The 24,870-nt window shown below is 41.4% G+C and overlaps 2 protein-coding genes across 2 annotated transcripts; both read left to right on the forward strand.

Moving 5' to 3' along the window:
• Positions 1 to 3: 3 nt before the first annotated feature.
• On the forward strand, positions 4 to 20,978 carry LOC114572537 (tyrosine-protein phosphatase non-receptor type 13-like). The gene is given in 37 exon segments (XM_028604208.1): positions 4 to 56; positions 276 to 450; positions 775 to 910; positions 1,010 to 1,148; positions 1,252 to 1,404; positions 1,573 to 1,758; positions 1,857 to 2,003; positions 2,006 to 2,019; positions 2,104 to 2,397; positions 2,498 to 2,577; positions 3,092 to 3,169; positions 3,296 to 3,403; positions 3,525 to 3,641; positions 3,807 to 4,015; positions 4,230 to 4,331; positions 4,555 to 4,648; positions 5,180 to 5,265; positions 5,764 to 5,935; positions 6,404 to 6,615; positions 7,594 to 7,692; positions 7,897 to 8,324; positions 8,763 to 9,405; positions 10,183 to 10,353; positions 10,465 to 10,639; positions 10,734 to 10,944; positions 11,041 to 11,078; positions 12,166 to 12,227; positions 12,619 to 12,759; positions 12,861 to 13,110; positions 13,372 to 13,475; positions 14,100 to 14,274; positions 14,394 to 14,542; positions 16,338 to 16,428; positions 17,643 to 17,977; positions 18,085 to 18,300; positions 18,675 to 18,737; positions 18,835 to 20,978. Coding segments are annotated over 37 exon segments (6,012 nt in total). The 5' UTR covers positions 4 to 8; the 3' UTR covers positions 18,946 to 20,978.
• On the forward strand, positions 11,414 to 14,102 carry LOC114572043 (disks large homolog 2-like). Its single transcript, XM_028603450.1, has 8 exons — positions 11,414 to 11,459; positions 11,655 to 11,945; positions 12,166 to 12,227; positions 12,619 to 12,780; positions 12,861 to 13,110; positions 13,372 to 13,475; positions 13,628 to 13,710; positions 14,034 to 14,102. Exons 2-8 carry the CDS (start codon positions 11,927 to 11,929, stop codon positions 14,071 to 14,073), a joined length of 720 nt encoding a protein of 239 aa, XP_028459251.1. The 5' UTR covers positions 11,414 to 11,459; positions 11,655 to 11,926; the 3' UTR covers positions 14,074 to 14,102.
• Positions 20,979 to 24,870: the final 3,892 nt, after the last annotated feature.

Below are 24,870 nucleotides of genomic sequence, written 5' to 3' on the forward strand. Positions count from 1 at the left end.
TTGTCAGAATGCAAGACGAACAACACATTGTTCTCGAGCTTCCAGGATCTATTGTGGTAAATGTATAATTTCTCTTTATCTCCTCTGCTTCTGATCAATATCGATGTAATTTGCTGTTTTTTTCATTTTTGAATTGAATTTGAATTTGTCTTTTATTTGCATGCTGAACTATGCCTGTTTGCATACTTGCATGTACAGTATTTATGTGCATGCATGTGAGTGTGTTTGTCAGTTTTTTTTATGTCCAAGTGTGTCTGTGTGCGTGTCCACCACAGTCCAGAAAGGGCCGTTCGTGTTCGTCTCAGAGAGAAGTGACAGTAGTGCTGCCTAACGGACAGTACGTGGTGGTTCGCTGTGACACTAAGTCCAAAGCAAGAGATGTGTTTGACATGGTGGTGGCTCACGCAAACTTGGTGGAACACTTCTACTTTGGTCTTGCCTGTATAGATGGTAAGAGTGACATATTATGTGGGAACTATCTGGACTGCACTGATTGTGCATCACATTGCAACATTTCAAATAGAAATTCAAAATATCCATAGTCCAACTTGTGACTGCATATATATATATATATATATATATATATATATGATATATGATATGATATTGTGCCCTCACAATTGACATGAGGGGTAAAATTGTAAAAAAAAATTAAAGTTGAATTTAGTATATATTATATGTTATTATATATTATTATTATTATATATTAGATCTTTATGCCTGTTTTGTTGTTTCAGTATGAAGTCAAAGAGGCCTTTCTCTTTCATTCTGCAGATGATGAATATTTCTTCTTGGACCATGAAACAAAAATCTCCAAAATTGCACCTGACAGTTGGAAAAAAGGGCAGATTTTCTCCTTTTTGGTGTTTCTTCGAATCAAATTTTTTGTTGATGATATGTCCTTCATTTTGTAAGTACAGTATTGGCATTTTACCGTTATGTGGAAAATTCATTAATAGAAATACATAGTTTAAAAGTCTTTTACTTTATCTTTTGTCCTGCCTCCTAGGCACAGACTGACTCGTCACCAGTACTACTTACAGCTGCGTAAGGATCTCTTGGAGGACAGGCTTTACTGTAATGAGGAGACAGGCTTGTTTCTGGCTGCTCTTGCTCTGCAGGCTGAGTTTGGGGATTACATGCCAGAGGTACCGCAGATAAAAAGAAAAATGTTCACCTTATGTCTTTAAATACCAGCATTATCTTTCAGTGTTACAGCAGCACATTTTGTTCTTTTGTGTGTCTTTTTAGCTGTATGGTAAGAATTACTATCAGCCAGAGCATTATGTGTCCAAGAGGATGCTCGAGAAGCTGGCCCTGCCCAATGTCAAAGAAGAGTTGCCAAGACTACATGCTAGTCATGCCCAACTTCTGCCTGAAGAGGCAGAAACAGAGTACTTAAAGGTACCCGGACTACCAATGCATTCACTCACACGCATATTTCACCTTGCATGATTCTAAATTAATAAGTTGTTTAACTACTACTATTTTCCTTTAAGTCTAAAGGATTGTTAAAATAAAGGGCTATAATTTAAAATGTAATGCATGTAAAAAAAAACATGTACCGTTTAGATTGCCCAGCAGTTGCCGGAGTATGGGGTTATGTTCCACCGTGTGGGGAGAGAGAAAAGAACAGCGGTGGGAGAGTTGGTTTTGGGAGTCTGTGCCAAAGGAATCATTGTGTACGAGATAAAGAACCACCTCCGGACTGTCATCAGACGCTTCCTTTGGAGGGAAACCGACACCATATCCACTGGGGTAAAAATTTGATTTTGCTATATAAGATAATACTTTGTACAGCTCATTTTGTCACAAAGCTCAAAGTAAATGTATGATGACTTGTGTCTGTCTTTCAGCGTCGTAAACTCATTATAGAGTGTGGCGGGCCCAGCGGGAAAAAGCACAGTTTTATAACAGAAAGCTCAAAAATAGCACAGTACCTTCTGAACCTCTGCTCAGCACAGCACAAGTTCCATAGCGAGATGACGTCCCGTCAACTTAACCACACCATGATACCAGGTGACTAAATTTGACTGATTGTGTAGAATTAATTATTTTTGACTTTGACTATATCGAAGCATATTATAGCCAATAATTACAAAGAATAAATAACACCTCTGTTTCTCTAGATGAAAACATGGATAAGTACATGTCTGTCTACCGGTGTCGTAACTTGGACCTAAAGCGGATGTCCTGCTCAGAGGGCATGTTGCACCATATAGGTTTGACATCTGGTCAACCAGACTCCCTCTCCAAGTCCTGTGACAACCTGACTGCCAAGCTGGAGGCGAGGCTGCGCCAGCAGAGGGAGATGAGGAGGGAGATGAGCAGAGAGCTGAACAAGGAGCTCACTGAAACAGTAGACCTCAGAGACATGAAAGAGCGACAGTGTTGGAGGTAGCCCTTATGATAATAACAAATAATATTCTTCTTATACAAATATTGTCTCTGTGAACATCACACAGCTTTGTAATGCAACTGTGCACATGTGTTGTAGCACTCCTGAGTCGCTTCCCAGAATGATGTCCAGTGTCTCGCTACAGAAGCAGGACTCTGAAGCCTCTTCCTCTATACGAGGTGAAAATGTCTATTTTTTTGTTAAACCCATAGAGACAGGTTAAAGGAAAATCAACATTAGGCATCTTTAGTAAAGTGTATGGCCACCATGAGCCTCTTGAGCAGCTTTAATCCTCCTAGGCATAGAAATCTTTGACCTCTACTGGTTTTGATGGTTGTGGTAGAGAGCACTGTCTAACATGTTGCTCAACAATCTCCCATAGGTGTTTAGTTGGGTTGAGATCTTGACTGTGAAGGCCCTAACATATGATTAACATTTTCATACTCTGCATCTGCATTTGTTTTGTTTCTCTTCCCATTTATGGAGGCTTTTATTTGTCACCTGTCTGTATGATTATATTTAGGTGTCTCAGTGGTTAACACTGTTAAGAAGTAATAATGTGTTTGGGTCTTATTCCACAATTACCCATAGGTGTGAATGTGTTTGTTTTTTATGTGACCCTGAACATGATAATCAGGTATTTAAAATATATAAGCACATTACAGTGGCCCGTTTAAAACATGTGACTTGCAGTTGATACACCAACCAGGACCCCACCAGAGAGAGAGATAGTCTGTGTGTCCCTGAAGAAAGATCCCAAACTGGGCTTTGGTGAGTTTATTAAGGCAGCTTAGCAGTGAATGTGATGTAAAATGAATGAGCAGACAGCAGAGTACCACATATCTGATTGTTTAACAGGAGACTTTTCTTCAAACTTATTCTCTGGTCCTGTTTCAGGCTTTGTGATAGTGGGCGAGGACAATACAGGTAAACTTGACCTTGGGATCTTCATTGCTTCCATTGTGCCTGACGGGCCCGCGGACAAAGATGGACGAATCAAACCCGGTATGAAGCACCAATGAAGGGAACTTGACTTAACATCACTAGGAATAACATTGGGCTGCATGTTGGGCTGCATGTGACAACCTATAACAAGGATTTTGTAATAATTAGCTGATTTTTCCAGGTGGACGTCTTATCTCCCTAAACAAGACTAGTTTGGAAGGAGTGACATTTACTGACGCTGCTGCCATCTTACAGAGCAGCCCTGAAGAGGTGGAGCTTATTGTGTCCCAACCTAAATGTAAGATCTGATCAATGCTTTCTTCTCCTCATGCACAGTCTGAGAAGTTTATACAGTTATGGAATATTCATAAATCATTGTACGGTTGTGTGTACGGTAGTGCCACTTGATATAAGCTATATGTGTACTGAGGTCCTTTATCCCACCTGATTGTTTTCCTATCAGACTATCTGAAGGACAGAAGATGTTCCTTAAGTCAAAGTACTCTCGGTTTGGCATTGGAGAGAAGCTTCGGGTCACAGACCACACTGAGTGGCACAGAGTACCGTCCTGTCGTGGAGGAACTGGAGGAGGCCATCACTCTGTCCAACATGGCAACCCCAAAACATAGCAGGAGGCTTCACATTCCTGTTGTGCGAATCCATGATGCCCAGGTTAGAGATAAGTGACTTTGTTTCCATGGAAGCAAAGTTGTCAGCATGGTGTCTAGAGTTTAACCCGGTGCTAATTGTTAAATGGATTAAGTGCTCTGAATAATGTGTAAAAACACGTAGTGTCCTGAAAACACACTTCTATCGTTTCTTCATTTATTCCTCTCTCAATCTAAAACAAATGTTTTCTGTTTACCTTTTTGCTTCTCTTTATCAGGATGTGTCTTCTAGGTCCCCGTCTCTCTTAAGTTTGAAAACTGGGGAGCAGTTTATGGTGGAGCTGAAGAAAAACAGTGGTAGTCTTGGCATCAGTGTCGCTGTGAGTGAATTGTTTTCTTTTTATTATACAGCATTTACCATATACACTCAGCTGCCAGTTTATTAGGTACACATAGCTACAACTACTACAACAGTCCTGCAACAAATCCTTTATAGGTAACAAGCTATGATGCACATTAACTTGGATCCATTTACGCTGAGTCAGTGTTTGTTTCTAGCATTATTTTAGACATTGACTAATTACTTCTCCCTTTTGCCAAAAGGGAGGACAAAACACCAATGTGCGTTATGGAGGTATTTACATCAAAAGTCTGGTGCTTGGAGGTGCTGCAGAGCAGGACGGGCGCATTCAGATCGGTAATCTTTTCATTTGTCATTTCGATAGGTGATCAGGTGGCTGCCAAAAACATGAAAGGTTCTGTAAAGGTTTGATTTTGTGCAGGATGTTCACTTAACTTCTGATTTAGTGGGGCAAATAGTAGCAAAAGCCATTCATGTCATTCATTTGCATTTCTCATCTGTGAATTTTTTGTTGTGTTGTGTTATCGTGAATGACATCTCCATTTCCCTTTGCATCATTATCAAACAATATCATGAAAACATTTTAAAATATATGCCAGCTAAAACCTTTATGAATATAAGTGTAACACTAAGGTCACTGTGCTGTGTCTGCATCAGCTTGGTTCATGCTTCAGTGAGCAGGAACGACTTTTAGACTTGTTGACATGCCCATCAACCCCCCCCCCCCCCCCCCCCTCCCCCCACACACACACACACACACACACACACACACACACACACACACACACACACACACACACACCGACACACACACAAACCGTTTATGTACTGTATTGATGTTTAGATTTGTGTTTGTGCATATGACAGGTGACAGACTGCTGGAGGTTGATGGGTCCAACATGAGGGGTGTGACTCACCACCAAGCTGTCGAGTGCCTGAAGAGGACTGGGGAGGTACACACACACACACACACACACACACACACACACACACACACAAACACACACATGCAAACATGCACATGTAATTATACATAGACATAATTTGTCTTTTGCAGATATGATTTCATTAATAGCAGTACAATGTGACTGCCCTCTCCAGAATTTTTTTTTTATTTTACATGTAAACAGCATATGTTCATGTGTCAGTGTCAGTGTTACCCCTTTTCTATTCTTAGTCAATGTTGATTGTCTTCGACAATCAACACAATCCTTCCCTAACATCATGAAACCATTTTATCATTTAGTCGCACTTGATGGACCCTTACAATCCTTCAACCTTATCTGCAGTAATCTAGAGAAGCTTTTTTCACAGTTGATATAATCAATATGCACTGAAAAAAAGCACAGTAGCTGGTGATACTGTACATTATTTTCTGTACTTGTAGGTGCATGTTGGAGTATGAACTACGGAACATATAAAGCGCTTGTATGTGAATCTGTTCCCCATAGGTGGTGAACCTGCTGTTGGAAAGGGAACCCACAGTGATCTTGGAGCCCAGACTTGACTCACCCTGCCCCCCCTTGGCCCACAGTTCATCACATATACAGCACCTAAGGACTGAAGTCTCCATGGAAACGACCTTGAGTGGTCGAGCCAAGGACTACAGCTTTGTGACTGATGGTGAGAGGCGAGAGGAAGGGGCACATACTCTCACATAGGAGGAAAAAAAAGAAAAGATAGACAGTGTCAGGCGCACACACACTTGCACACATGGCCCAAAGGTGAATGTGAGTCATCTGACAGCTACATTGTGGTTGCTGTCAGAGTCATCCAGGGCTGACGCTCCCTTAGTCCCCCGAGACAGCATGCACTGAAACCTTGAAGCTGCCTGTTCACTGCCTGAGCTCAGTTAAAGGGATAGTTCCTCATCTCTACAAAGCTTTCCTTCTGAAGGCAATGTGAGACAATATGTGAAAAAGGGATAGTCTGCTTGTTCATATTTTGTGATTGGAATGGGAAGACGTGTTAGGGGAATTGATCAACTTTTTTTTATCACAATGTACCAAATCTCAGCCCACATTACAGATTAAAGATTACACAACACACATTAATGCTCCAAGATTCTCCTCCGTCTCCTCTCATTCCTAGAAAACACGCATGAAGTGGTGCTGAAGAAGAGTTTGTCTGGCCTCGGCTTCAGTTTTAACATTTCGCAGCTGCATTCGGGTCCAGACAGTGGCAGCGTGGTTCGTATCAAACGTCTGTTCCCGGGTCAACCAGCGCTAGAGAGTGGCCTGCTGCGAGAGGGAGACATCATTCTGTCTGTCAACAAAGAGCCTGTCAAGGACCTCTCTTACCAGGTTGGGTTTAGAGTATTTAAAATGGTTATTAATCCTATCCTGAAAATAAAGCCAGCAGATGTCCACATTCATAAATAGAGCTTGCTAATTGCATATATGTGGTTTTGTCGTGGATGCAGTTTTGTTTAATCTTTTTTCCAAAATTGAAATAGGGACTTAAAAAAGTGGGTGCACAATGTAAAAAAATGTCAAATAATAGACGGTGCTGACTACAGCCTAAAGCATTGTTCACTAATGGCTGAAGGATTTTGGAAAATAATCTAATTGTGATTTCTCTTAAACAATATTGCAGTTGCGATTTAATATGCGGTTATTTTTTTAAATGTCAGTACTGATACAGGTTAGTAGTGTTGTCCCATGAGGTAGCAACGATAGCAAGCAGTTTTTGCACAATGCCAGACTCATCTTCTTTTTTTAAAGCCAAAATAGTCCCACACAACTGACGTAGTGTTCCTTTTTGGCACTAAAGTTTCCGTAGTGTCAGGTTCTGTCGAGGTAGAAGATAATGCTTTCTCTGTAGACTGCTTTACTCTCGCGTGTCACAGGACCAGAGTGTAATTGCAGCCTCTGCGATTAAAAAATCTTCTTTTAACATATTGCGATATTATTGCAAATGCAATAAATCTTTAGCCCAGGGCAGCACAGTGGGTGATTTTGTCTGTGTATAAATAATTGTGAATGGGCTGGTGAGTGTAGGAGCGCCACTAGTGGCTCTGGTCTTTCTTAAGATCTCGGCCACGTCATTGGTCCACTAATCCTTTAATCTCATGCCACTGAAAATAGAAAGCTGTTTGTGTCATAGCCTTTAGTGTGTCATTTAATCTTTTGTGTACTGCCAAGAAGTTACAATGGCATTCACACAGGTGCACTTACGCAAGTCAGCGTGTAACAATTTAAAAGATTTGCCCATTTTGAGTCTATCTCAAGCTGTGCCCAAACATTCCCGCACTAACACGCAGTTTTTTGGTGTTGTTTCAGAGGGTTTTGTTCCTGCTACGTGGAGCTCCATCTGAAGTTCATCTGCTGGTCTGCCGACCAGGTCCTACAGTACTGTATGATGCAGATGACAACACACTGGTGAGCTCACATGCACACAAGTACAGTACATATACACACAAAAAACAGCTAAGTAAGCCCCAGTAATCCTCATCCTCATGTCCGACTCTGTAGAGTCCTGCATTCTTCCGTGAGGTTCGATCTCAGTCTCTGGACATCCGACTAGGAGAGGATTACAGTCAGCTCCTTAAATTTCAATATGATCTCAAAATATCTGCCCCAAAGCAGTCACCCACCCATGAGGAAGATCTGACAAACACAGCAGAGAAAAGCTTGGATCCTCATGCAGCTCCAGCATTCCTGGAGACCCAGGAGAGTCTGGATGGTGAAGTGCAATCCAACGAAAATCTCCCATCTCCTCCTCGCTCACCCCCGTCGCCCACCTCACCTATATCACCTCCGTCACCAGTCTCCCCACCCTCACCTGCCTCCCCAGCATCACCTACCTCACCTGCCTGTGGCTCTCCCCTGGCTCTACCAGAGTCACAACCAACCACTGGTAAACTAGAGGAACAACAGGAAGTAGATAGGAAGAAGAACAAGGACGGGAAAGAGAAAGACGAAGAGAAAGAAGATGTTGCAACGACTACAAGCTCAACTGTGATGCTTATGGATGACTGTCCTAAGAGTGCTTCGAACTACGTATATGCCAGGTAAGGTATCAAAGGTAGCCATACAAGAAAACTGTTACATATTTGGACATTACCCTATAATAAAAATGTTTGTATCAATTATTCCTCTCTTGTAGCCTGGCGTGCCAGATGAAAACGTTTCACAGAGCACAGTAATCATGCATGTTCTTTTACTAGAATATTGGCATAATTCTTGGCAAAATCGTTCCCACTTATGGCCTATTCAGTGACCAAGAGTCCTGCTCAGGGCAGCTAAGGAGTGAGCTGTGTTTAAGTTAGTAGTGTGCCATCAAAGTCATTTTAGATATTTTAAGTGTTTAATTAATGAATTTAAACATTAAAAACAGTACAATGAGTACAATTTAAATTCTACATTTTCTGGATAGAAACTTTGAAAGTTTTGAGTGAAGTACTATGTTATGTACGTTATATACAGTATTTCTGTCTGTTTATCTGCAGTGGAGTCAGAGAGGAGGCAGATGGAAGTGTGACCTACTGCCTGATGGGAAATGGACTGACTATCATGGCAGATGAAGAGTACCTGACCATCAGCTCCACACTGGAGCCTCTTCTCAGCCTTCCCTCCAGTCTGGCCACTCACACTCCAACAACCAACCTCACAGGCCTCCACTCTCAAATCTCCAACAACTCCACTAGTTTTAGCTCTCAGAATCCAAGCCTCAGCCCTCACATCCCCACTGCTACCACCAGCTTGCCCCTCAGCCACTCGTCTGACACCACAACCACTTGCTCCCTGGCCCACCCATCCCAGCCGCTCACAACCCAGCCACCAAAATCCAAGCACCATCCAATCCAGCAGGGGCTTCTTCCAAGTCACTACAAAGCCATCTCCAAGAACAGTAAGCCTATCGTGCCCCTACCGCAGCCTCCTGATTCCCCATTGACCCCCATTACAGCTCAGGTTGTCCCTTCTGTGCCTCCCTGTGCCAGTCCACCTGCCCTGACGCTGCCCCCCACAATGCTGCCCCCTCCTGCCCAGAGCCATACACAGTTGAGAGAAGAAGCAGAGAAGAAAGAAAGGGAATACAAGTATGATGATTATGAAGAGAATGAGGAGGAGGAGGAAGAGAGTCGGAGGAAGGCAAGTTTGGGATCTTTTGTGTTCTTGGCTCACTTTAGCTTTGCCAGCATAAAACACATTTGAAAACTTTTTCATAATGTTTGGGGAATACAAGCTTTGGTACAACAAACCAGTAATTAAAGTTGGGTGTTTTTTTGGCTTGAAACCAACAATGAACAGAGAAAGAGATATTGTAGACAACTAGTCTATTTAAAACATTTACCAGGACGTTTGCACTGTATAATTTACATGCTATATTTTAATTGTGATTCCACTATAATAACAAATATAAACCAACAATACCACTAACAAATGATAATAAATGCATCTCTCCTCGTTCTAATACAAGGTTAATGTTTAATTGTGCATTGTCCCGGTTTAAATAAAATGACACTACATTACATAAAAAAACAAGACTGTTTTATAATGTTTCCAAATAAATCTTATTTACCAAAAGCTTACTGGTTAATCATATCCTATACTTGTATGCTATGTTAAATGCGAGACAAAAAGCTACACAGGCTACAATATAACATACGGTAAATTGTTTTTTTTATATAAAATATGCTGTACCATAGTTAGTCATCTTAGACACTTCACTTTACAGTGAAGTTATGGTTAGAAATCTGTGATTGAAAGGAACTCTTGGGCTTTGTCCACAGGGTTCATCAAAGTCAACAAAGTGTTGAAGTTTAAGCTTAAACATGAAGTGATGAAAATAATTCTTGGTGCTCAAGTTATTTGGAGAAATTCTGTTGCTAATAAAAAGATAATTTATCATTGTTTCTTGCCTGTCAGGGATTGGTTAAAGAGTTTGAGCTGACAGTGGTTCTGACCAAGTCCAGGAGTGGAAGCTTTGGGTTCACCATCACTCGAAGCAAACTGGACAACTGCTACTACATACAGGAAATACTGGACAACCCAGCCAAGTCAGATGGACGACTCAGGGCAGGAGACAGGCTTGTGACAGTATGCACAAACACACTTATCCGTACATTTATGCACATTTAAAAACATTATTTTGATTATTTTATTTAGAGTATGTGCTGGTCAAGTTGACACATTGTCATTTGTTTCTAGGTAAATGGACATGATGTTACCAATGTGGGAGATGATTTTGCCATGACGATTCTCAGGTCATCTCCAAGAAGACTGAGTATGACCTTGGGGAGGGCTGTTTCCAACCTGGTGGCCCCGCCGTCCTGTGACAGCCTGCCTGATATAGTTCTCTACAAGACACCTTCAGGACAGCTAGGTGGGAACTGCATATTTTCACACATTTTGAAGACACAGACACACATCATCAGTATCATTTAGTTGTATCTACAATATATGTGTGCCTTCCCCAGGTATAAAGCTGACAGGAGGCATTGGCAGCAAATGGCAGGGCATCTACTGTCTGCAGGTGGTGCCAGGCTCCCCAGCCAGCGAGGAGGGCACCGTCCAACCCAGTGACAAGATCCTCTACATCTGTGGCAGGTGTACCCTGGGAATGACCCTGGAGGATGCAGTCAAAGCCTGTGAGATCGCCCCTCGTAAAGTCAAGCTTAAAATCCTCAGGTATGTGCCTTCAAAGGCCCGAGAGATACTTATACTGACACTGAAGTAGGTCTGATTTTGTTTCTTGAATGACTCTACTTTTTGTGTCTGTCACAGAGAAGACCAGCCAGTGAACCCCAAAGCTAAGTGGAATGGTAAGGGCTTCTGAAGGATTTATGGAATGGTTTCACCTGATTGAGTTAATCCAAAAACACATAGTTTGCTTGTAATATGCACTGATGGATTGCCTAGAAACCAGATATGTTTGTGCTCAACTGAACAATGAAAAAAAGTTCAATCATTACCAGAAAGCATTCTCAATTCTGGGAAGACACCAGTAGTGCAAGATTTAGCACCAGTAGTTCAAAATAATTGTTTCCTTGTGCAATCTGTGGTAGTGCATTTCTATATATATATATATATATATATATATAAGTTTTCTTTTGTAGGTCTGTTTGACTGGAAAAAAGAAAAGAAGTTCTTTGCCCGTTTTGAAGAGCCCGTTTCTCCAGAGAAAGACTCTCCTACTGAAGATGGTGGGTTTTTTCTCCATCGAACTCTCACATGTTCTTTCAGCACCATAACTGGTTCTCTTTCACTCTTTTGCTTGTTGCTCTTTTGTCTGTGTGAAGCCGGAGCTTGGTGCTGAAAGATAGTTCTCTTTGTGTGTGTGTGTGTGTGTGTGTGTGTGTGTGTGTGTGTGTGTGTGTGTGTGATCTGAATGCTGACAGACAGATCCTGGGCTCTCACAGAAGGATTAATAATTAGCAAGCTTCAGGCCCTCCACTGGTGTATTGGACTGCAGGGCTGTAGCCATCACACAAACACGCACACACGCACACACAGACAATGCCATACAGCCAGTGGTCTACAGGGCAGGTAGCTCAGTTGCCTGGTGACGGTGCATGCATCGGTAAGGGACAGTGGAGAGGGTCAGTCTGAAAAGACCAGCCTTGTTCATCTGTCATAGAAGAGACGTACCCATCAACACTTCTCTTTCAAAATGGCCGGAGAGGTGGGAGGTTGGTGTGTGCTGTTTTTTTTCTTTCTGTGTGTCTGTTACGGAAATTTCATTGGCTGAAAATGGTCGCATGGATAGAAACTGGTACAGAAGATAAGTTCCATTGTTTGCTTAGGGCCGAACTCCAGACCTTTTCTCTTATTTAGCTTCTACATCGCTTTTAATGGCTTGATCAATATTAATTGAATACATTGTTTTGTCTGTCTTCTAATTATTTTCAGCTGAAGCCTTGTATGGGACTCCTGGAAATTTCAGATGTCGCTCTCTCACACAAGAACAGGATGTAAGTTTCTGAACATATTTATCTTTGTCCAAAAGCTCATTCTTTCTGATGTACTCCTTCATTTTTGTCGCCTCTTGCCAGATCTATCTGTTCTTTTTGCAGTTTAAACACAAACTGTAACATGAGTCTACTGTGTGTCAATCTGTGAATGCACACTCTGCTGGCGGGGGTCACTGTGTGTGTGTGTGTGTGTGTGTGTGTGTGTGTGTGTGTGTGTGTGTGTGTGTGTGTGTGTGTGTGTGTGTGTCAGGCTTTCTTTACACCTTACTCATAGACACAACAGAATGGCATTTTTCTGCCAACATAAGGTGCTCCTGTAAATACACTGGAAGAAACTGACTTCTCCGAATTCTCGTTTTCTTTCTCCTCCTTTTCACCTGTGGTCCCTTAGAGTTGCATCATGCAAGTGGAGTTCACAAAACCAGAAGGAGGAGGCCTTGGCTTTGCTTTGATTGGGGGAACCAATGGCAGCATGCTCAGAGTGAAGGAAATCTGCTCTGGTGGAGTAGCTGAGCAGGACGGCCGTCTAAGAGTGGGAGATATTCTATTAGAGGTAACAGCCCATAATACACCCAAACTACATTATATTTATTTATAGTGGGGAGACCCTCATCCTCACTGTGTGTATTCTAGGTGAACGGTGTGATCGTGTCTGGGCTGAGCCACAGTAAGGTGGTGGATATCCTGCGTAGAGCTGAAGGCAGTGTACAGCTCACCATCTGCAGAGACATCCTGCCCCTGGCCTACTCCGAGTCACCTACACCACCCAACATGTCTGCTCACACTGAAGCTATTTTAGCCGAGCAGCCGGCTCCTGTGTCCAGCCCTGATACCTGTTCCTCCCTTGACGTCATGCTGAAAAGGCCAGTTGAGCACCCCCCTGGTACGATCTCTGACAACTCCTCCTTTTAGCATTCATTTTTAGAAAGGAAATAATGCTGAAATAAAGAGCTGTGTGTGCTGCTAATCTTACTTGAGACTTCACTGCCTAAAGACTTGACGTAAGAATTCAAATTAAAATACTAAATGTGATCGGTAAAATCACAAAACATGAATAAGACAGCACCTTGACTTGCAATTTGCCTTTGAAGAGTTGGACAGCCGTAACTAAATGTATTGTGTCCTACTATCATTGTCTCCGAAGTGACTTCAGACCCTCTGGTCAATGAAGCTGGAGTGTTTGTTACCTCACCACCTCCTCCACCACGCCGACTGACTGTCGTAACAGATGACACTGAAATCATACAGGTAACAAGCACATGGGCTAGTGTGTGTAGTAATAATTATGTCAACTTCTATTTAACGTAAATCTCACGCCTCTTACCCCTTTACCAACATCTACTACTAACATATTGCACCTTCTGTCTGTTGCCTCCTCTGGGTGCCTGTGTGTGGAACAGGAGAGCTGTAACAGCACCCCTTCTCATCAAGCTTGCTGCCCATCCCTCAATGTCACTGACATGTTGCATGGAGCTTCTGAAAGGTAGTAACTTCCCAAACTACTTTCCTATTTTATTGTCTACTTATTTCCTCCCCTTCTCCACCTCCTCATCCTGCTTCTTCTTCTGTTTTGGTCTGTTGGAGTTCCACTGTACGCCACCATGAGGCAACAGAGAGCAATAAAAAAAAAAAAAAAAAAAAAAAAAAAACACCCTGGGATAAATGCTGTTGCTTATGGGCTGTGAGCCCCAATGAGACAAAAATAGCAGTTAGGAAGTTTGTAGTACTCTTCTCTGTAGCCTAAAAAAAAAAAAGTATGGCAGAAGTATAAAGCTATTTTAGCCTCTTGTCTATACTGTATTTTAGGTGGAAAAGTCGCAGGGAAAGGAAGCTCAGCCTTGCATGATTTCATCCCCTCCTACCGAAGAGTAAAATGGTCTGGTCTCACCCCTGCCCCCTGACTCCCCCAGGAAACAAATTGTGACCAAACTTTTGGACCGGTCCTGCAAAGACATCCGGAAAACCAAGTCAGACGGCTGGAGCAGCGAAGAAGAAGATGATGATGTGTTTGATGCCACTGGTCGGGAAATGACCTCAGCACAAACAGGTGTCTATTGCTCTACTCCTCTCTACTGTGCTGATGTGTCAGGGTGAAAATTGTATCTATGCTGAGCCATACAGTACTAGCAACCCTTGTCCTCCTCTTTTCCTGTTTTGTTTCCTCAGGCCCACCCATAGTATCAGAGGAGGAACTGGCCAGTTTAGCTCTCATTACCCCCGCTACGACCAGCCAGTATTCAGGCTCCAGGGTCAAAGCTCTCATCCAGATTCTGCAGCATCAGCTGGACCAGCAGGAACTGGTCAAAGAGTTCATGGTGTGTATGTTTTATGGACAAAATTGTTCATGTACATGGTATTTACCGATCTGTGTAATTTATTCTTTGTAAAATTGCCTTAAAGGAATACGCCACCGTTTGTTGAAATAGGGCTTATCACGGTCTACCCTGGCTGTAGATAGCATAGATAATGCATTTTTTGTCTCAGTGCAAGTAATTAGGTTGTTTTTTTTATCTTTTGTTGGCTTACTTTTACTCACAACATGCTAACCAGCAACAAAAGATTCCATTAACTACGCTAAGCTAACTAGCGGCGGCGCTGCCGGACTAAAACAATGCATGCACAAAAAATGCCTTGGCCCACCTATCTACAGCTAGGGGAGACTGTGATAAGCCCTATTTCAACAAACGGTGGCGTATCCCTTTAACAAAGGGTCAAATTACACATTGACCAGTTAATGTGTGTCATGCCACACATTAAATGAGTTTGTATCACTGCTCAGACAATGGGAGGAGAACTAGGACGACCAACAGAGATGACTATGCAGTACAGCACAGATCTCCTGAGTTTGGCAGATCAGTCTTCTCTGTTAGAGCCACAAAGTATCAAGCGAGATCAGAGAATGGAACAGTTTTGCTGGTTTTAAATTCAAGATGAAATCATGGCTGAAATCAACCCAATCATGTTACCATCAAGCATAAACCCAAACAGCTAATCTTAATGTTGTGTAGTCCTGTTGCAGTGGTGTCTTAATGTTGTGATTTTATTGTTGGTACTATTGTTGTGGTTTTAATGCTGACAGAGATGTATTTCTCTGTTTCCTGCCTGGGGACTACAGATGAAAATTAGCTTATAGCTAACTGTGGTACTGCTAAGGAGCTGTGCACTGTCCCTGTCAAATAAATAAATGTAACCTTTTCCACATTGAACCTGCCATAAGAGCTATACATACAGTAGGAGGTTATTATAATTAGTACTGCACATTGACACATTGAGAGAAATAAGCAAAAAAAAAAGGACTTGCACATACACACACACACACACACACACACACACACACAGAGCCATACTCATTATTAAAGCGCCCATATTATGCTCATTTTCAGGATCATAATTGTATTTTAAGGTTGTACCAGAATAGGTTTACATGGTTTAATTTTCAAAAAACACCATATTTTTGTTGTACTGCACAGCTCTCTCTCATTGCTGCAGCTCCTCTTTTCACCTCGTCTCTGTTTTAGCTACAGAGTGAGACCTCTTTTCTTCTTCTTCTTCTTCTTCTTCTGTACTATCTTTGATTGCACTCGCACATGCGCAGTACCTCAGATGTAGATCAGATGTCAGCTAGCTCCATAGACAGTAAAAGAAAGGCTGTTTCTCCAACTTCGGTCAGTTACAAGGCAGGATTAGCTGGGAGACTTCTAAACGAGGGCGCACATGTAAGTTCTTTTGTAGATTATGGTGAACTTGTGTGTGTTGTAGCAGTGCTTTGCTATTGAGAACGAGGTAGCATGCTAGCATGCTAATGGTTGCGGTTAACCAGCTCATTTCGGCTTGTGACGTAGAAAGCCGTAACCAATTTTGAGCAGCTCACCAGAGACTGAAGGCAGGACACATTCAGAAACCGTATCTCACTCAAAACAGCATGGATGGATTTTTTTCAAAATTTGTAAGCGTGTGGAAGCACCAGAGACACAAAATTATTTTTTTCATAATATGGCACTTTAAAACATTGCAGTTTTAGACTATTTTTATATACATACTGTGATCCAGCTGCACGTTTTTAAGTGTTTACATTTCCTTTTTCTAATTGTGCTCATGTTGTTCATCCAGGCTCTGGAACATCTGAAGCCCTCTGACAACTGTCTGGTGGGAAAAGCCCCTGAGAACAGAGATAAGAACCGCTACAGAGACATCCTACCCTGTAAGTCTGAAGGACGACTTCTGTTAACTTTTACTTTCTTCTAACAGAATCTAAACTTTTACTTTCTCCGTTTGTTCAAACCCCTGCACTTTTTTTTTTTTTTGGTGAGCTCAAGCTTGTATTACTTGTGGATACTCACAGACTTGGCATTTATAGGATAGCTAGTTTGTTTGCACTTTTTTTCTGTAAGGTCTTTACTGAAGGGAGTAGAGATGTTTATTTACAACACTTGTCTGCGCAACAAATCATTTCCTACTTTAGTATCAATAATTCACTTGAGCAGCACTTATAATCTCCCATCCCACCAAGTATGTGATGATGAAAAAGATATAATTTGTTGCCCCTTGTAATTATCTGGGATTTATATTTTTAATAAATAAAGTGACATCAGGATCAAAATTATATTATAAGCTGTATAATTAATATGAATTTCAGGAGGTAAATACAGTGAGACAAAATGAAACAGTGTGTCTGTGTGTGTACCCTGGGGTATAATACTTGTGCTCAACACTGTTAATATTGAAGGTGTAAAAGCTGGAGACACACTCAAATGCCCACAAACACACAGAAGTGTTGACTTCTCCAGCACTCAGTGTGTTGGAGTGAAAGGATCAAAGTTGAAATAAATGAGCATGATAAAAAGCTTGTTGCTTGCAGCCTTTTACAACTGCTGTTTGTGCAAAAGGTCCAGATAAAAAGGGCATGTTATTTCCTGATCCGGGCCATTGCTTATAGCCTTTAACTATTTTCTATAGAAAGCCTGGTTTCCAGTCTGTGGCTTTTTTGACCTCACAAGCAGGAGGTGGGGGACCAACCCAGAAAACATTCCTAACTGCCTTCAGTCTATCACCTCTCTCATCATCAACAAACCTCTTCACAGCGCTGGTTTGTTGCGCCCGACTCCAGACCTTAGAGCTGTTTACTTGGCTTTATTTACTGTATACTTAGATTGCGTGCTTTTGGCAAAACAACAAGGTAGCAGTGTTTGTTGTTTGTGATCAAAAAATTACTGGATTTATCAAACATCGAGAAAACCAACTGGAAGGAATGTCTGTCAGATCTGTTTGTGGGAGGATGCTGCTGGAGGTGTAATTAGTTTGTTTGAATGTTATGAATTCATGCAGTGATGCATGCTCACACTCAAAACAACACACACACACACACACACACACACAGTTTAAGGTGTTTTTTCCTCTTTCTCTTTCCCCGCATAGATGATGAAACCCGTGTTGCCATTGGAAACAACCAGGACTACATCAACGCCAGCTACATCCGTATGCAAGTTGGCGATGAAGAGTTCTTCTACATTTCCTGTCAGGGCCCTCTGCCTTCCACAGTGCCGGCTTTCTGGCAGATGATCTGGGAAAACAAATCTGATGTCATTGCAATGATGACCCAGGAAGTAGAACGGGGAAGGATCAAATGTCACAAGTACTGGCCAGAGAAGCTGGGCGTGCCTCTGGACTCCGGCAGGTACCAGCTTCACCTGGAGAACCATCAGTACCTGGAGTACTTCCACATCAAGGTCATCCGCATGGTGGAGGCAGAGGTAAAAGATGTGTGAGGAATACCTGTCTGCCTGTCTAATGCCGTTAATATTATGGTTTACTCTAAACTTCAAAATTCTGCTTGGTTCCTAACTTCTTGTTATTCCAGACCGGTGAGACACATTTTGTCCATCACCTGAAGTTCACACACTGGCCTGACCACAGAGTGCCGAAAAGTTCCGAGCAGCTGGTTCGCTTCATCCGCTACCTGAGGGCAGTGCACCATATGGGACCAGTCACTGTGCACTGCAGCGCCGGCATCGGACGCACAGGAGTTCTCATTTGCACTGACGTTCTCCTCTGCCTCATTCAGAACGATTTACCTGTGAGTGGAAGCCATTTAATTAGGTTTACTAATTGGTTTACCATAACATTTTTGTATTTTTAGCCATGCTAGTGGCATGTCGATCGGCATGTCCACTACTTTGGTCCAGACTGAAATGTCTCACAAATGATCAGATGGATTACCGTGACATTTATGGTCCTTAGATGATGGATCCTACTGACTTTGGTAATCCTCTGTATTTTCCTCCAGCAGGAGTCATTGTGAGCTTGCTGTTGTTAGCATGTAGCTCAAAGCACCACTGTGCCTAAGCACAGCCTCACGTAGCATAGTCTTGTTAGAAATAAACTACCGTCATAGAATAGTTCAAAAACATGCTGTAGTTGGGCCTAACAACCTTTTGTCTCTGTCTTCAGATTAACGTAAGCAACATTGTAAAGGAGATGAGATACCAGCGGCATGGGATGATCCAAACTAAGGTGAGTACCAACAGAGGGGTTCAAGTTCAAAGTTCAGCTTTAAAAAAATAATACTGTTTCCAAGAGCTAGACTTCCCCTTTGTCTCTCTCGTTTCAGGAACAGTACTTCTTCTGCTACAAAGTCTGGTTGGAGGTTTTACAGGGCATTTTACAGCTTCACGGTAACCAATGGCAACCGGAAAGCCCCCGAGACCACAAAGTAGTTTGAATGTCTCCACCTCCAGTTCACCGACCTGTAAAGCACAGACTGTGTATGAGTACCATGTGCAGTCTATCATAATACTGGTTATACCTTTTTCTTCGGCTGTAGTTATTTTAGTTAGCTATAATAGGAAACCTGAACTTTTCTGTTTTGATACTTTATGTTGAGGAGGCCTATTGGTTAGTTACAATGACTTTAACTTTAATGTTTTTGTTCTTGTATGTGCTCTCGGTGCTGTGATTATGTCAATTTAATTTAGATCACTGAGGTTGTTTTGCCTTTTCAGGCTTAGTGATTTGCCTTCTGTCTTTAGCATTTTTTTTTTTTTAAATGTGTGTCACTATTTGAATGTATCTCATTTATTTTCTCCATGTCCTTTAATTTGCAAATTGCATTCATTTGCAACAGTCATATTGCATGGGATTTAGAATCTGGTAATATTCACATCTTTTATCTGGCAGTAATATTTCTAACGTCATTAGCAAAGTGCACAAGTGAACATAAGATCATCATACCAACGGGAGTATCTGTTTGTAACCTTGATGAGTAGCATTTCATTAGGCATTTTGTCATAATATCATTAAGTGCATTTGTACCTTGGAGAAAAGGGCATTAGCAAAAGAACACTATTGATTTTTCAGTTCATCATCTCTGGAAATGAAAAGAATCAAGTGCCTTGGAATGACTCACACCGCTTGCTCCACATTGCCCCCGAGCCACTTGTCACAAGCGGTCGGGAACAGAGAGCATGAAACTGATTTGAGAGCACCCGGTGGTGGTTACTGTAGATTGAATGTGTAGCTTTCAGTCTGTTTGCGGTCTGAGGTGAATGTTTGATTGATCCAAACCAGAGGAGGATTACATCTCACCTTTTAGTTCAAATGTAACTTAGAAACAATGTGAAGTTTGCACACCGCCTGTCAATTTATTGTTTGTGGGCCGAATTTATAACAATGAAAGTCTTACTACACATAATCACAACTTGCACATCCTGATACAGATAAAGAATGATTCAACATAACAAATGTTTGGATGAATTCATATATTTTCAATTCACTGTTTTACAAAAATTTGAATGAGGCGTTAACACTAAATATTCAGATTTTTTGTAGAATGTACAAAACTGATTTAAATTGACAATTTAAATAGTTAGTTGCTGGGCATTAAGGTGTAATTTGTTATGTAACAACATCCTTTATCTGTATTCCATAGCTATTTTAATACACACTCAGCCAAAAATGCAAAAAATATGAGGTTTACAAAATTTCCATTTTGCCACTTTAGCTGTAGCTATATGATGTGTACATAGCAACAGAGCTGCATCTCTGAGTCACAGATCAAAGATGATTTATAGCTGCTGGTTTGAACCTCGAACTTTGGATGTAACTGCTGTATGTAACTTCTTTTAGCTGCTATCACACACACACAAACACACACACACACACACACCAGCTCTCTTATTGCATGCAGACTCTTAAAGTACAGACGTCTGAGCCTGGTGTTTGGCTGAATGAATTGAACATGATCAAAATGTGGAATGTAACAAAGCAATACTCTCCACGAGGAGGGGTGATCAGAATGTCAACTTCTTACCTGATAACATCTTTCAAACAGTTTGGAGCATGTTGGTAAGACACATGCATTACTCTACTTTTGCCATGTGGATGGCTACACAGAGCCATCAGCCTCTGTACTGTGTATGCAACATCTTTTCATCAATGCTGGTCAGTTGGTCTCCAGCGATAGGTTACTCTCTGTTATGTGCAAGTTCACGTTCTCTTTAAAATCCTGTTGATATGTTTTCTCCCTCAGATCTTCAGAACAAACAAAAGCACATTTTGCATTCATCTGTGGAAATGCATCTTGTACAGTCAAAGCAAGTGCTTATGCAATAGCATTGTGAAATTGAATAACCCTTAATTGCACAACGGCTTATTTATGCTAAATTAATCTCTTGTCACTGTACCAGCCACTATGTAACCAATAACTGAGAACAATGTAATACCTCTCTCTTTAATTAAAAACTATTGTGAAACTTGTTTGCATGTTATACAACACACTTTACCTCCTTCTGAATGCAACATAACTCAACTTGAACAACGGAACAGGAGCAGCAGAGTGGGTTTTCCCTGACGGCACACACAGAACAGAAAGTCGGAGGCGGCCGTAAATCTAATTCCACTGAGCCCCCTCTTCACTTTTACTGCAGGGTATACTCCCTCTCGGGTTTTACTGCGGGGTAAATAAGCTGGTCTCACAGGGGTCTTTGTGACAGCATGGAAACACTGGAAACACACTACACGCTCCACACACATAAACCTGATTCTGGGGGAAGCCATGGCTGCAGATTTACTCCCTCACCTTCTCTCTCTACTCTCACTGCCCTTGGGCACTATCTCTCCAACCGCCTGCCCCTCACGCACTCATATGCAAACCCCTCCAGTCACCCACCTCCTCCCTCAATTTCTCCTTGCTCCCCAACTAAGACGTTGTTATTACTGTAAGTTATGGTAGGAACGACCGCAACTCAGTTATTCAAGGCCCATTCCCATTTACGGTTGTTTATTAGCGACTGGCTCACTGACTTAAAGGTGATATTGAAAAGTAGAGAGGATGATAACTGAAAATCTGTTGAGCTGATAACTGCTGCATTAGAGGAGTCTAAGCAATGATCAGGGTGGAATATCTTTTTTTGTACAGTATGTATTCAGGGTCTAACAATGTAGCAACCAGGCCGTAAAGAGATGGGAACTAAGTCGACGGTAAAGTAATTAACAGAAGGCCGTTCAGTCAGAGAGTGTGATTTAAAGGCCTGAAGAAGGTGTAGAAATGAGCTCATATGCTCTCAGTAAATCCTCTTGCTCTCTGCTGGGCTCTCTACAGTGTAACACAGACACAAGCCTGTTTTCTTTTTCTCTATGTACTGATTAAAAATAGCACACAAATTATGTGCTGCCACAATCTACATCCACACGCACGCACGCACACACACACACACACACACACACACACACACACACACACACACACACACACACCTATTCTCCACCCCCTCCTAATGTTGGTCCCATCCTCCTTCGCTGTCAAATATCACTTTGAGTTTCTAACAGGCAACTGCAAGTCTTCAAAAATCATGTACAACTTCTGTGTTTTGTGTGTGTGACTGATCACATTCACATATATTCTGTATCTGCTTGTTTCAACGCCTCAGTGAAGCTGCAGCCTGCTTACACAGACTGAAATATTCACATTCAAACTTATTGTGGCTGAAACATTAGATGTTAGACATTAGATTCAACGGAAAAGCATACATTACTTAATGCAAATGTTCCTGCATTTCAGCCTGGCATTGTAGAGAATTTGGGATCTTGACTAGAATTTAAGATAAATGTTCTGTGGGTTAGTTTAATGTCTGATTCCCCTGAGGTCTTTTAGGTTTGAAGAGGTTAAGTATGACCCTCCCACAGCGGACTGAGAATTATTATCCTGCAGGATGCTTGCAAAACAGAACCCGTCATAGACCATTTAGATTCTTAGAAAAACACAGGGATGAATTCCAGCTTGTGGTTTCTGATCAACCAGTAAGATTAAACTTGAGCTGATAAGGGAGAACTACCAGAGAGCAGAGAGCATTCATGGAGGCTGGAATTTAGCCAAGGTAGGGGTTGGCACTCAGAAATCTAAATGGTTTTTCAGATTTTTCCCATTTGTATGACATTACATATAAAAAAACATCACATTTCTAATGTCAGGGACAACAATTAAACATGTATCCTACATGGAACTGTACACTTGAAAAAGTATTTCACATGTGATAAATTCACATAATGTGTTTTTTTTTCTCATGTGAAATATATTTTGCATTAGAGTTGTTACATTTTGTTGCTGTCTCCAAAACTTTCCATGAGCTCAGAAAAACGCTTTTGTTTTCAGTTTTGTGACAATGCATTTTTTTTAGCTAATCCACTGGGTTTCAAATTGTTTAGTTGGCAATAACAGATTTTTAATTAATTCGCGTTTTATCTCTGTTTTTGGTCCACCAACTCCTGAGGAAAATATCTGGCTCTGTAGCTGCTAGCTGATCCATTTGTTCAGCAGCTAGTCGTTAACCATGTCTGCCTGCCGTTGGTGCTGGGTAGGAGGCATTCAGTCGGCAAAAGCAATGCTGTAACAACCATGAGAGTGAACCAATACAGTAAAAGAGCTTAAAACACGTCTTAAAGTTCCCCACATGCTACAGAGGCCTATTGTATTTCACTACAGATACTTGTTTGCTGGAGCTGAACTGAACCATCTCTCTATTCCAAAATATGGTATTGATTGAGTTTCAAGCAGAAAAATAAATGAGCATTAATGTGTTTTTCTGAGTAGTTGTGCCCTTTGTAAATCGACCCCACAGGCTTCTCTGTGATGACAGCCCACTGACAGAGACACAGAGAACCATTCATCCCCTTTCTGAGTAGAATGTCACTTTTGTGGCTTTCCAAACTTTCAAAAACCACAGACTTGTCAAAGGAAGCCGATTATGATTACGGCCTCCTCTTTTATGTTCACTTGTAATGATCTTAAGCTGGTTACGTAAAGGGTTAGCTGGGCTCGCCATTGGGTTTTCTGTGGTGAGCTACAATTGGGGTCTAGAATTACATCTAGTGGTGTTTTTGGGGAAAGGATTTAATCTTCAGATTTTTTTTCATTTCCTCGTCTGTTTAATTGTGTCTAGTTAAAACTATACAACAAACAACACAAGACAAACTACACACTTTACAATTTGTACAGTCTGTAATAATTTAGTTTTAGAGTAAATACATCAGTAGCTACTCATTAAACAGCCAGTCATTCCTCATTCATTCCTCATTCTTTAATATAGTTACTACCAGTCTGTTTACCAGTAACTAATCATTAGTGCTCGACTCACAGTTAATCAGCAACTACTCATTAACTAACCTGTTGTTCCTCATTTGTTCCTCATTCGTTCCTCAGTAACTACCTCCATTTTTGTGTACCTTACTGTAAAGTGTTACCGGTCTCATGAAGATTAAAATCTCATTGTCAAGAGAGATCTGGGCAAGAAGACAGCATAAAAACAGTGTGACAACAACTAAAACAGTTCACATAACGTCAAGAGGTAAGAAAACTGTCACATATTTGGTTTTTGAGCCAATACCAAGTAATCACAGGGCCAAAATGATCAAGAACAATACTAATGCCAATGCTTATTATTTTAAGAGTGGCTCCATGAGTCATGATTTATGAGGCGAATGGGCTTTTCCACCTTTAATTGATAGGACAGCTAGTTGAGAAAGGGGGAGAGAGAGGGGGAAGACATGCAGGAAATCGTCACAGGTCGTACTCGAACCCTGGACCTCTGCATCAAGGCATAAACCTCTAGATATATGTAAAAGAAAGGTGTATTTTGTCAATTATTTGTCCTAACGAGGTGATGGCTGCGTGCCTGTACTAAGAACAGTGTTCATGTACCAAGAACATGGACTGGCATATATTATTTTTGGTATTGATCCTGTTCTTGCCCACCCCTATCCCACACTGCATACAACAGCATGAAACAATTACATTATATAAAATATATGCAAAATATTATGGTCAAATAGTTTACAGGTCTCACTGTAAGATGAATTATCATTTTGCTTTCAATCTCCAAAGAAGTAAAGAGTTTGTTTTATGTAAACTGGAGATAGGAAAGACAACTCAACTGACTGTGGTGTAGACTCCAGCTCCTGATAATGTTAGGATGCAGTGAATGGATGCAGAATGTTGTCTAAAATAAGAAGCTAGCCTGCCATTGATTTACTTTAATCACACAGCTACATTAGAAGCAAATAGCAACAGAGTTATTCATTTATCCCTCTCACAGGCCAGAGAGTATTTTCGGTGTTTGGTTTGGTTGTATGTTTTTGAGTCCATCGACAGAAG

The sequence above is a fragment of the Perca flavescens genome, chromosome 17, assembly GCF_004354835.1.
Source record: "Perca flavescens isolate YP-PL-M2 chromosome 17, PFLA_1.0, whole genome shotgun sequence".
NCBI classification, from domain to species: domain Eukaryota; kingdom Metazoa; phylum Chordata; class Actinopteri; order Perciformes; family Percidae; genus Perca; species Perca flavescens.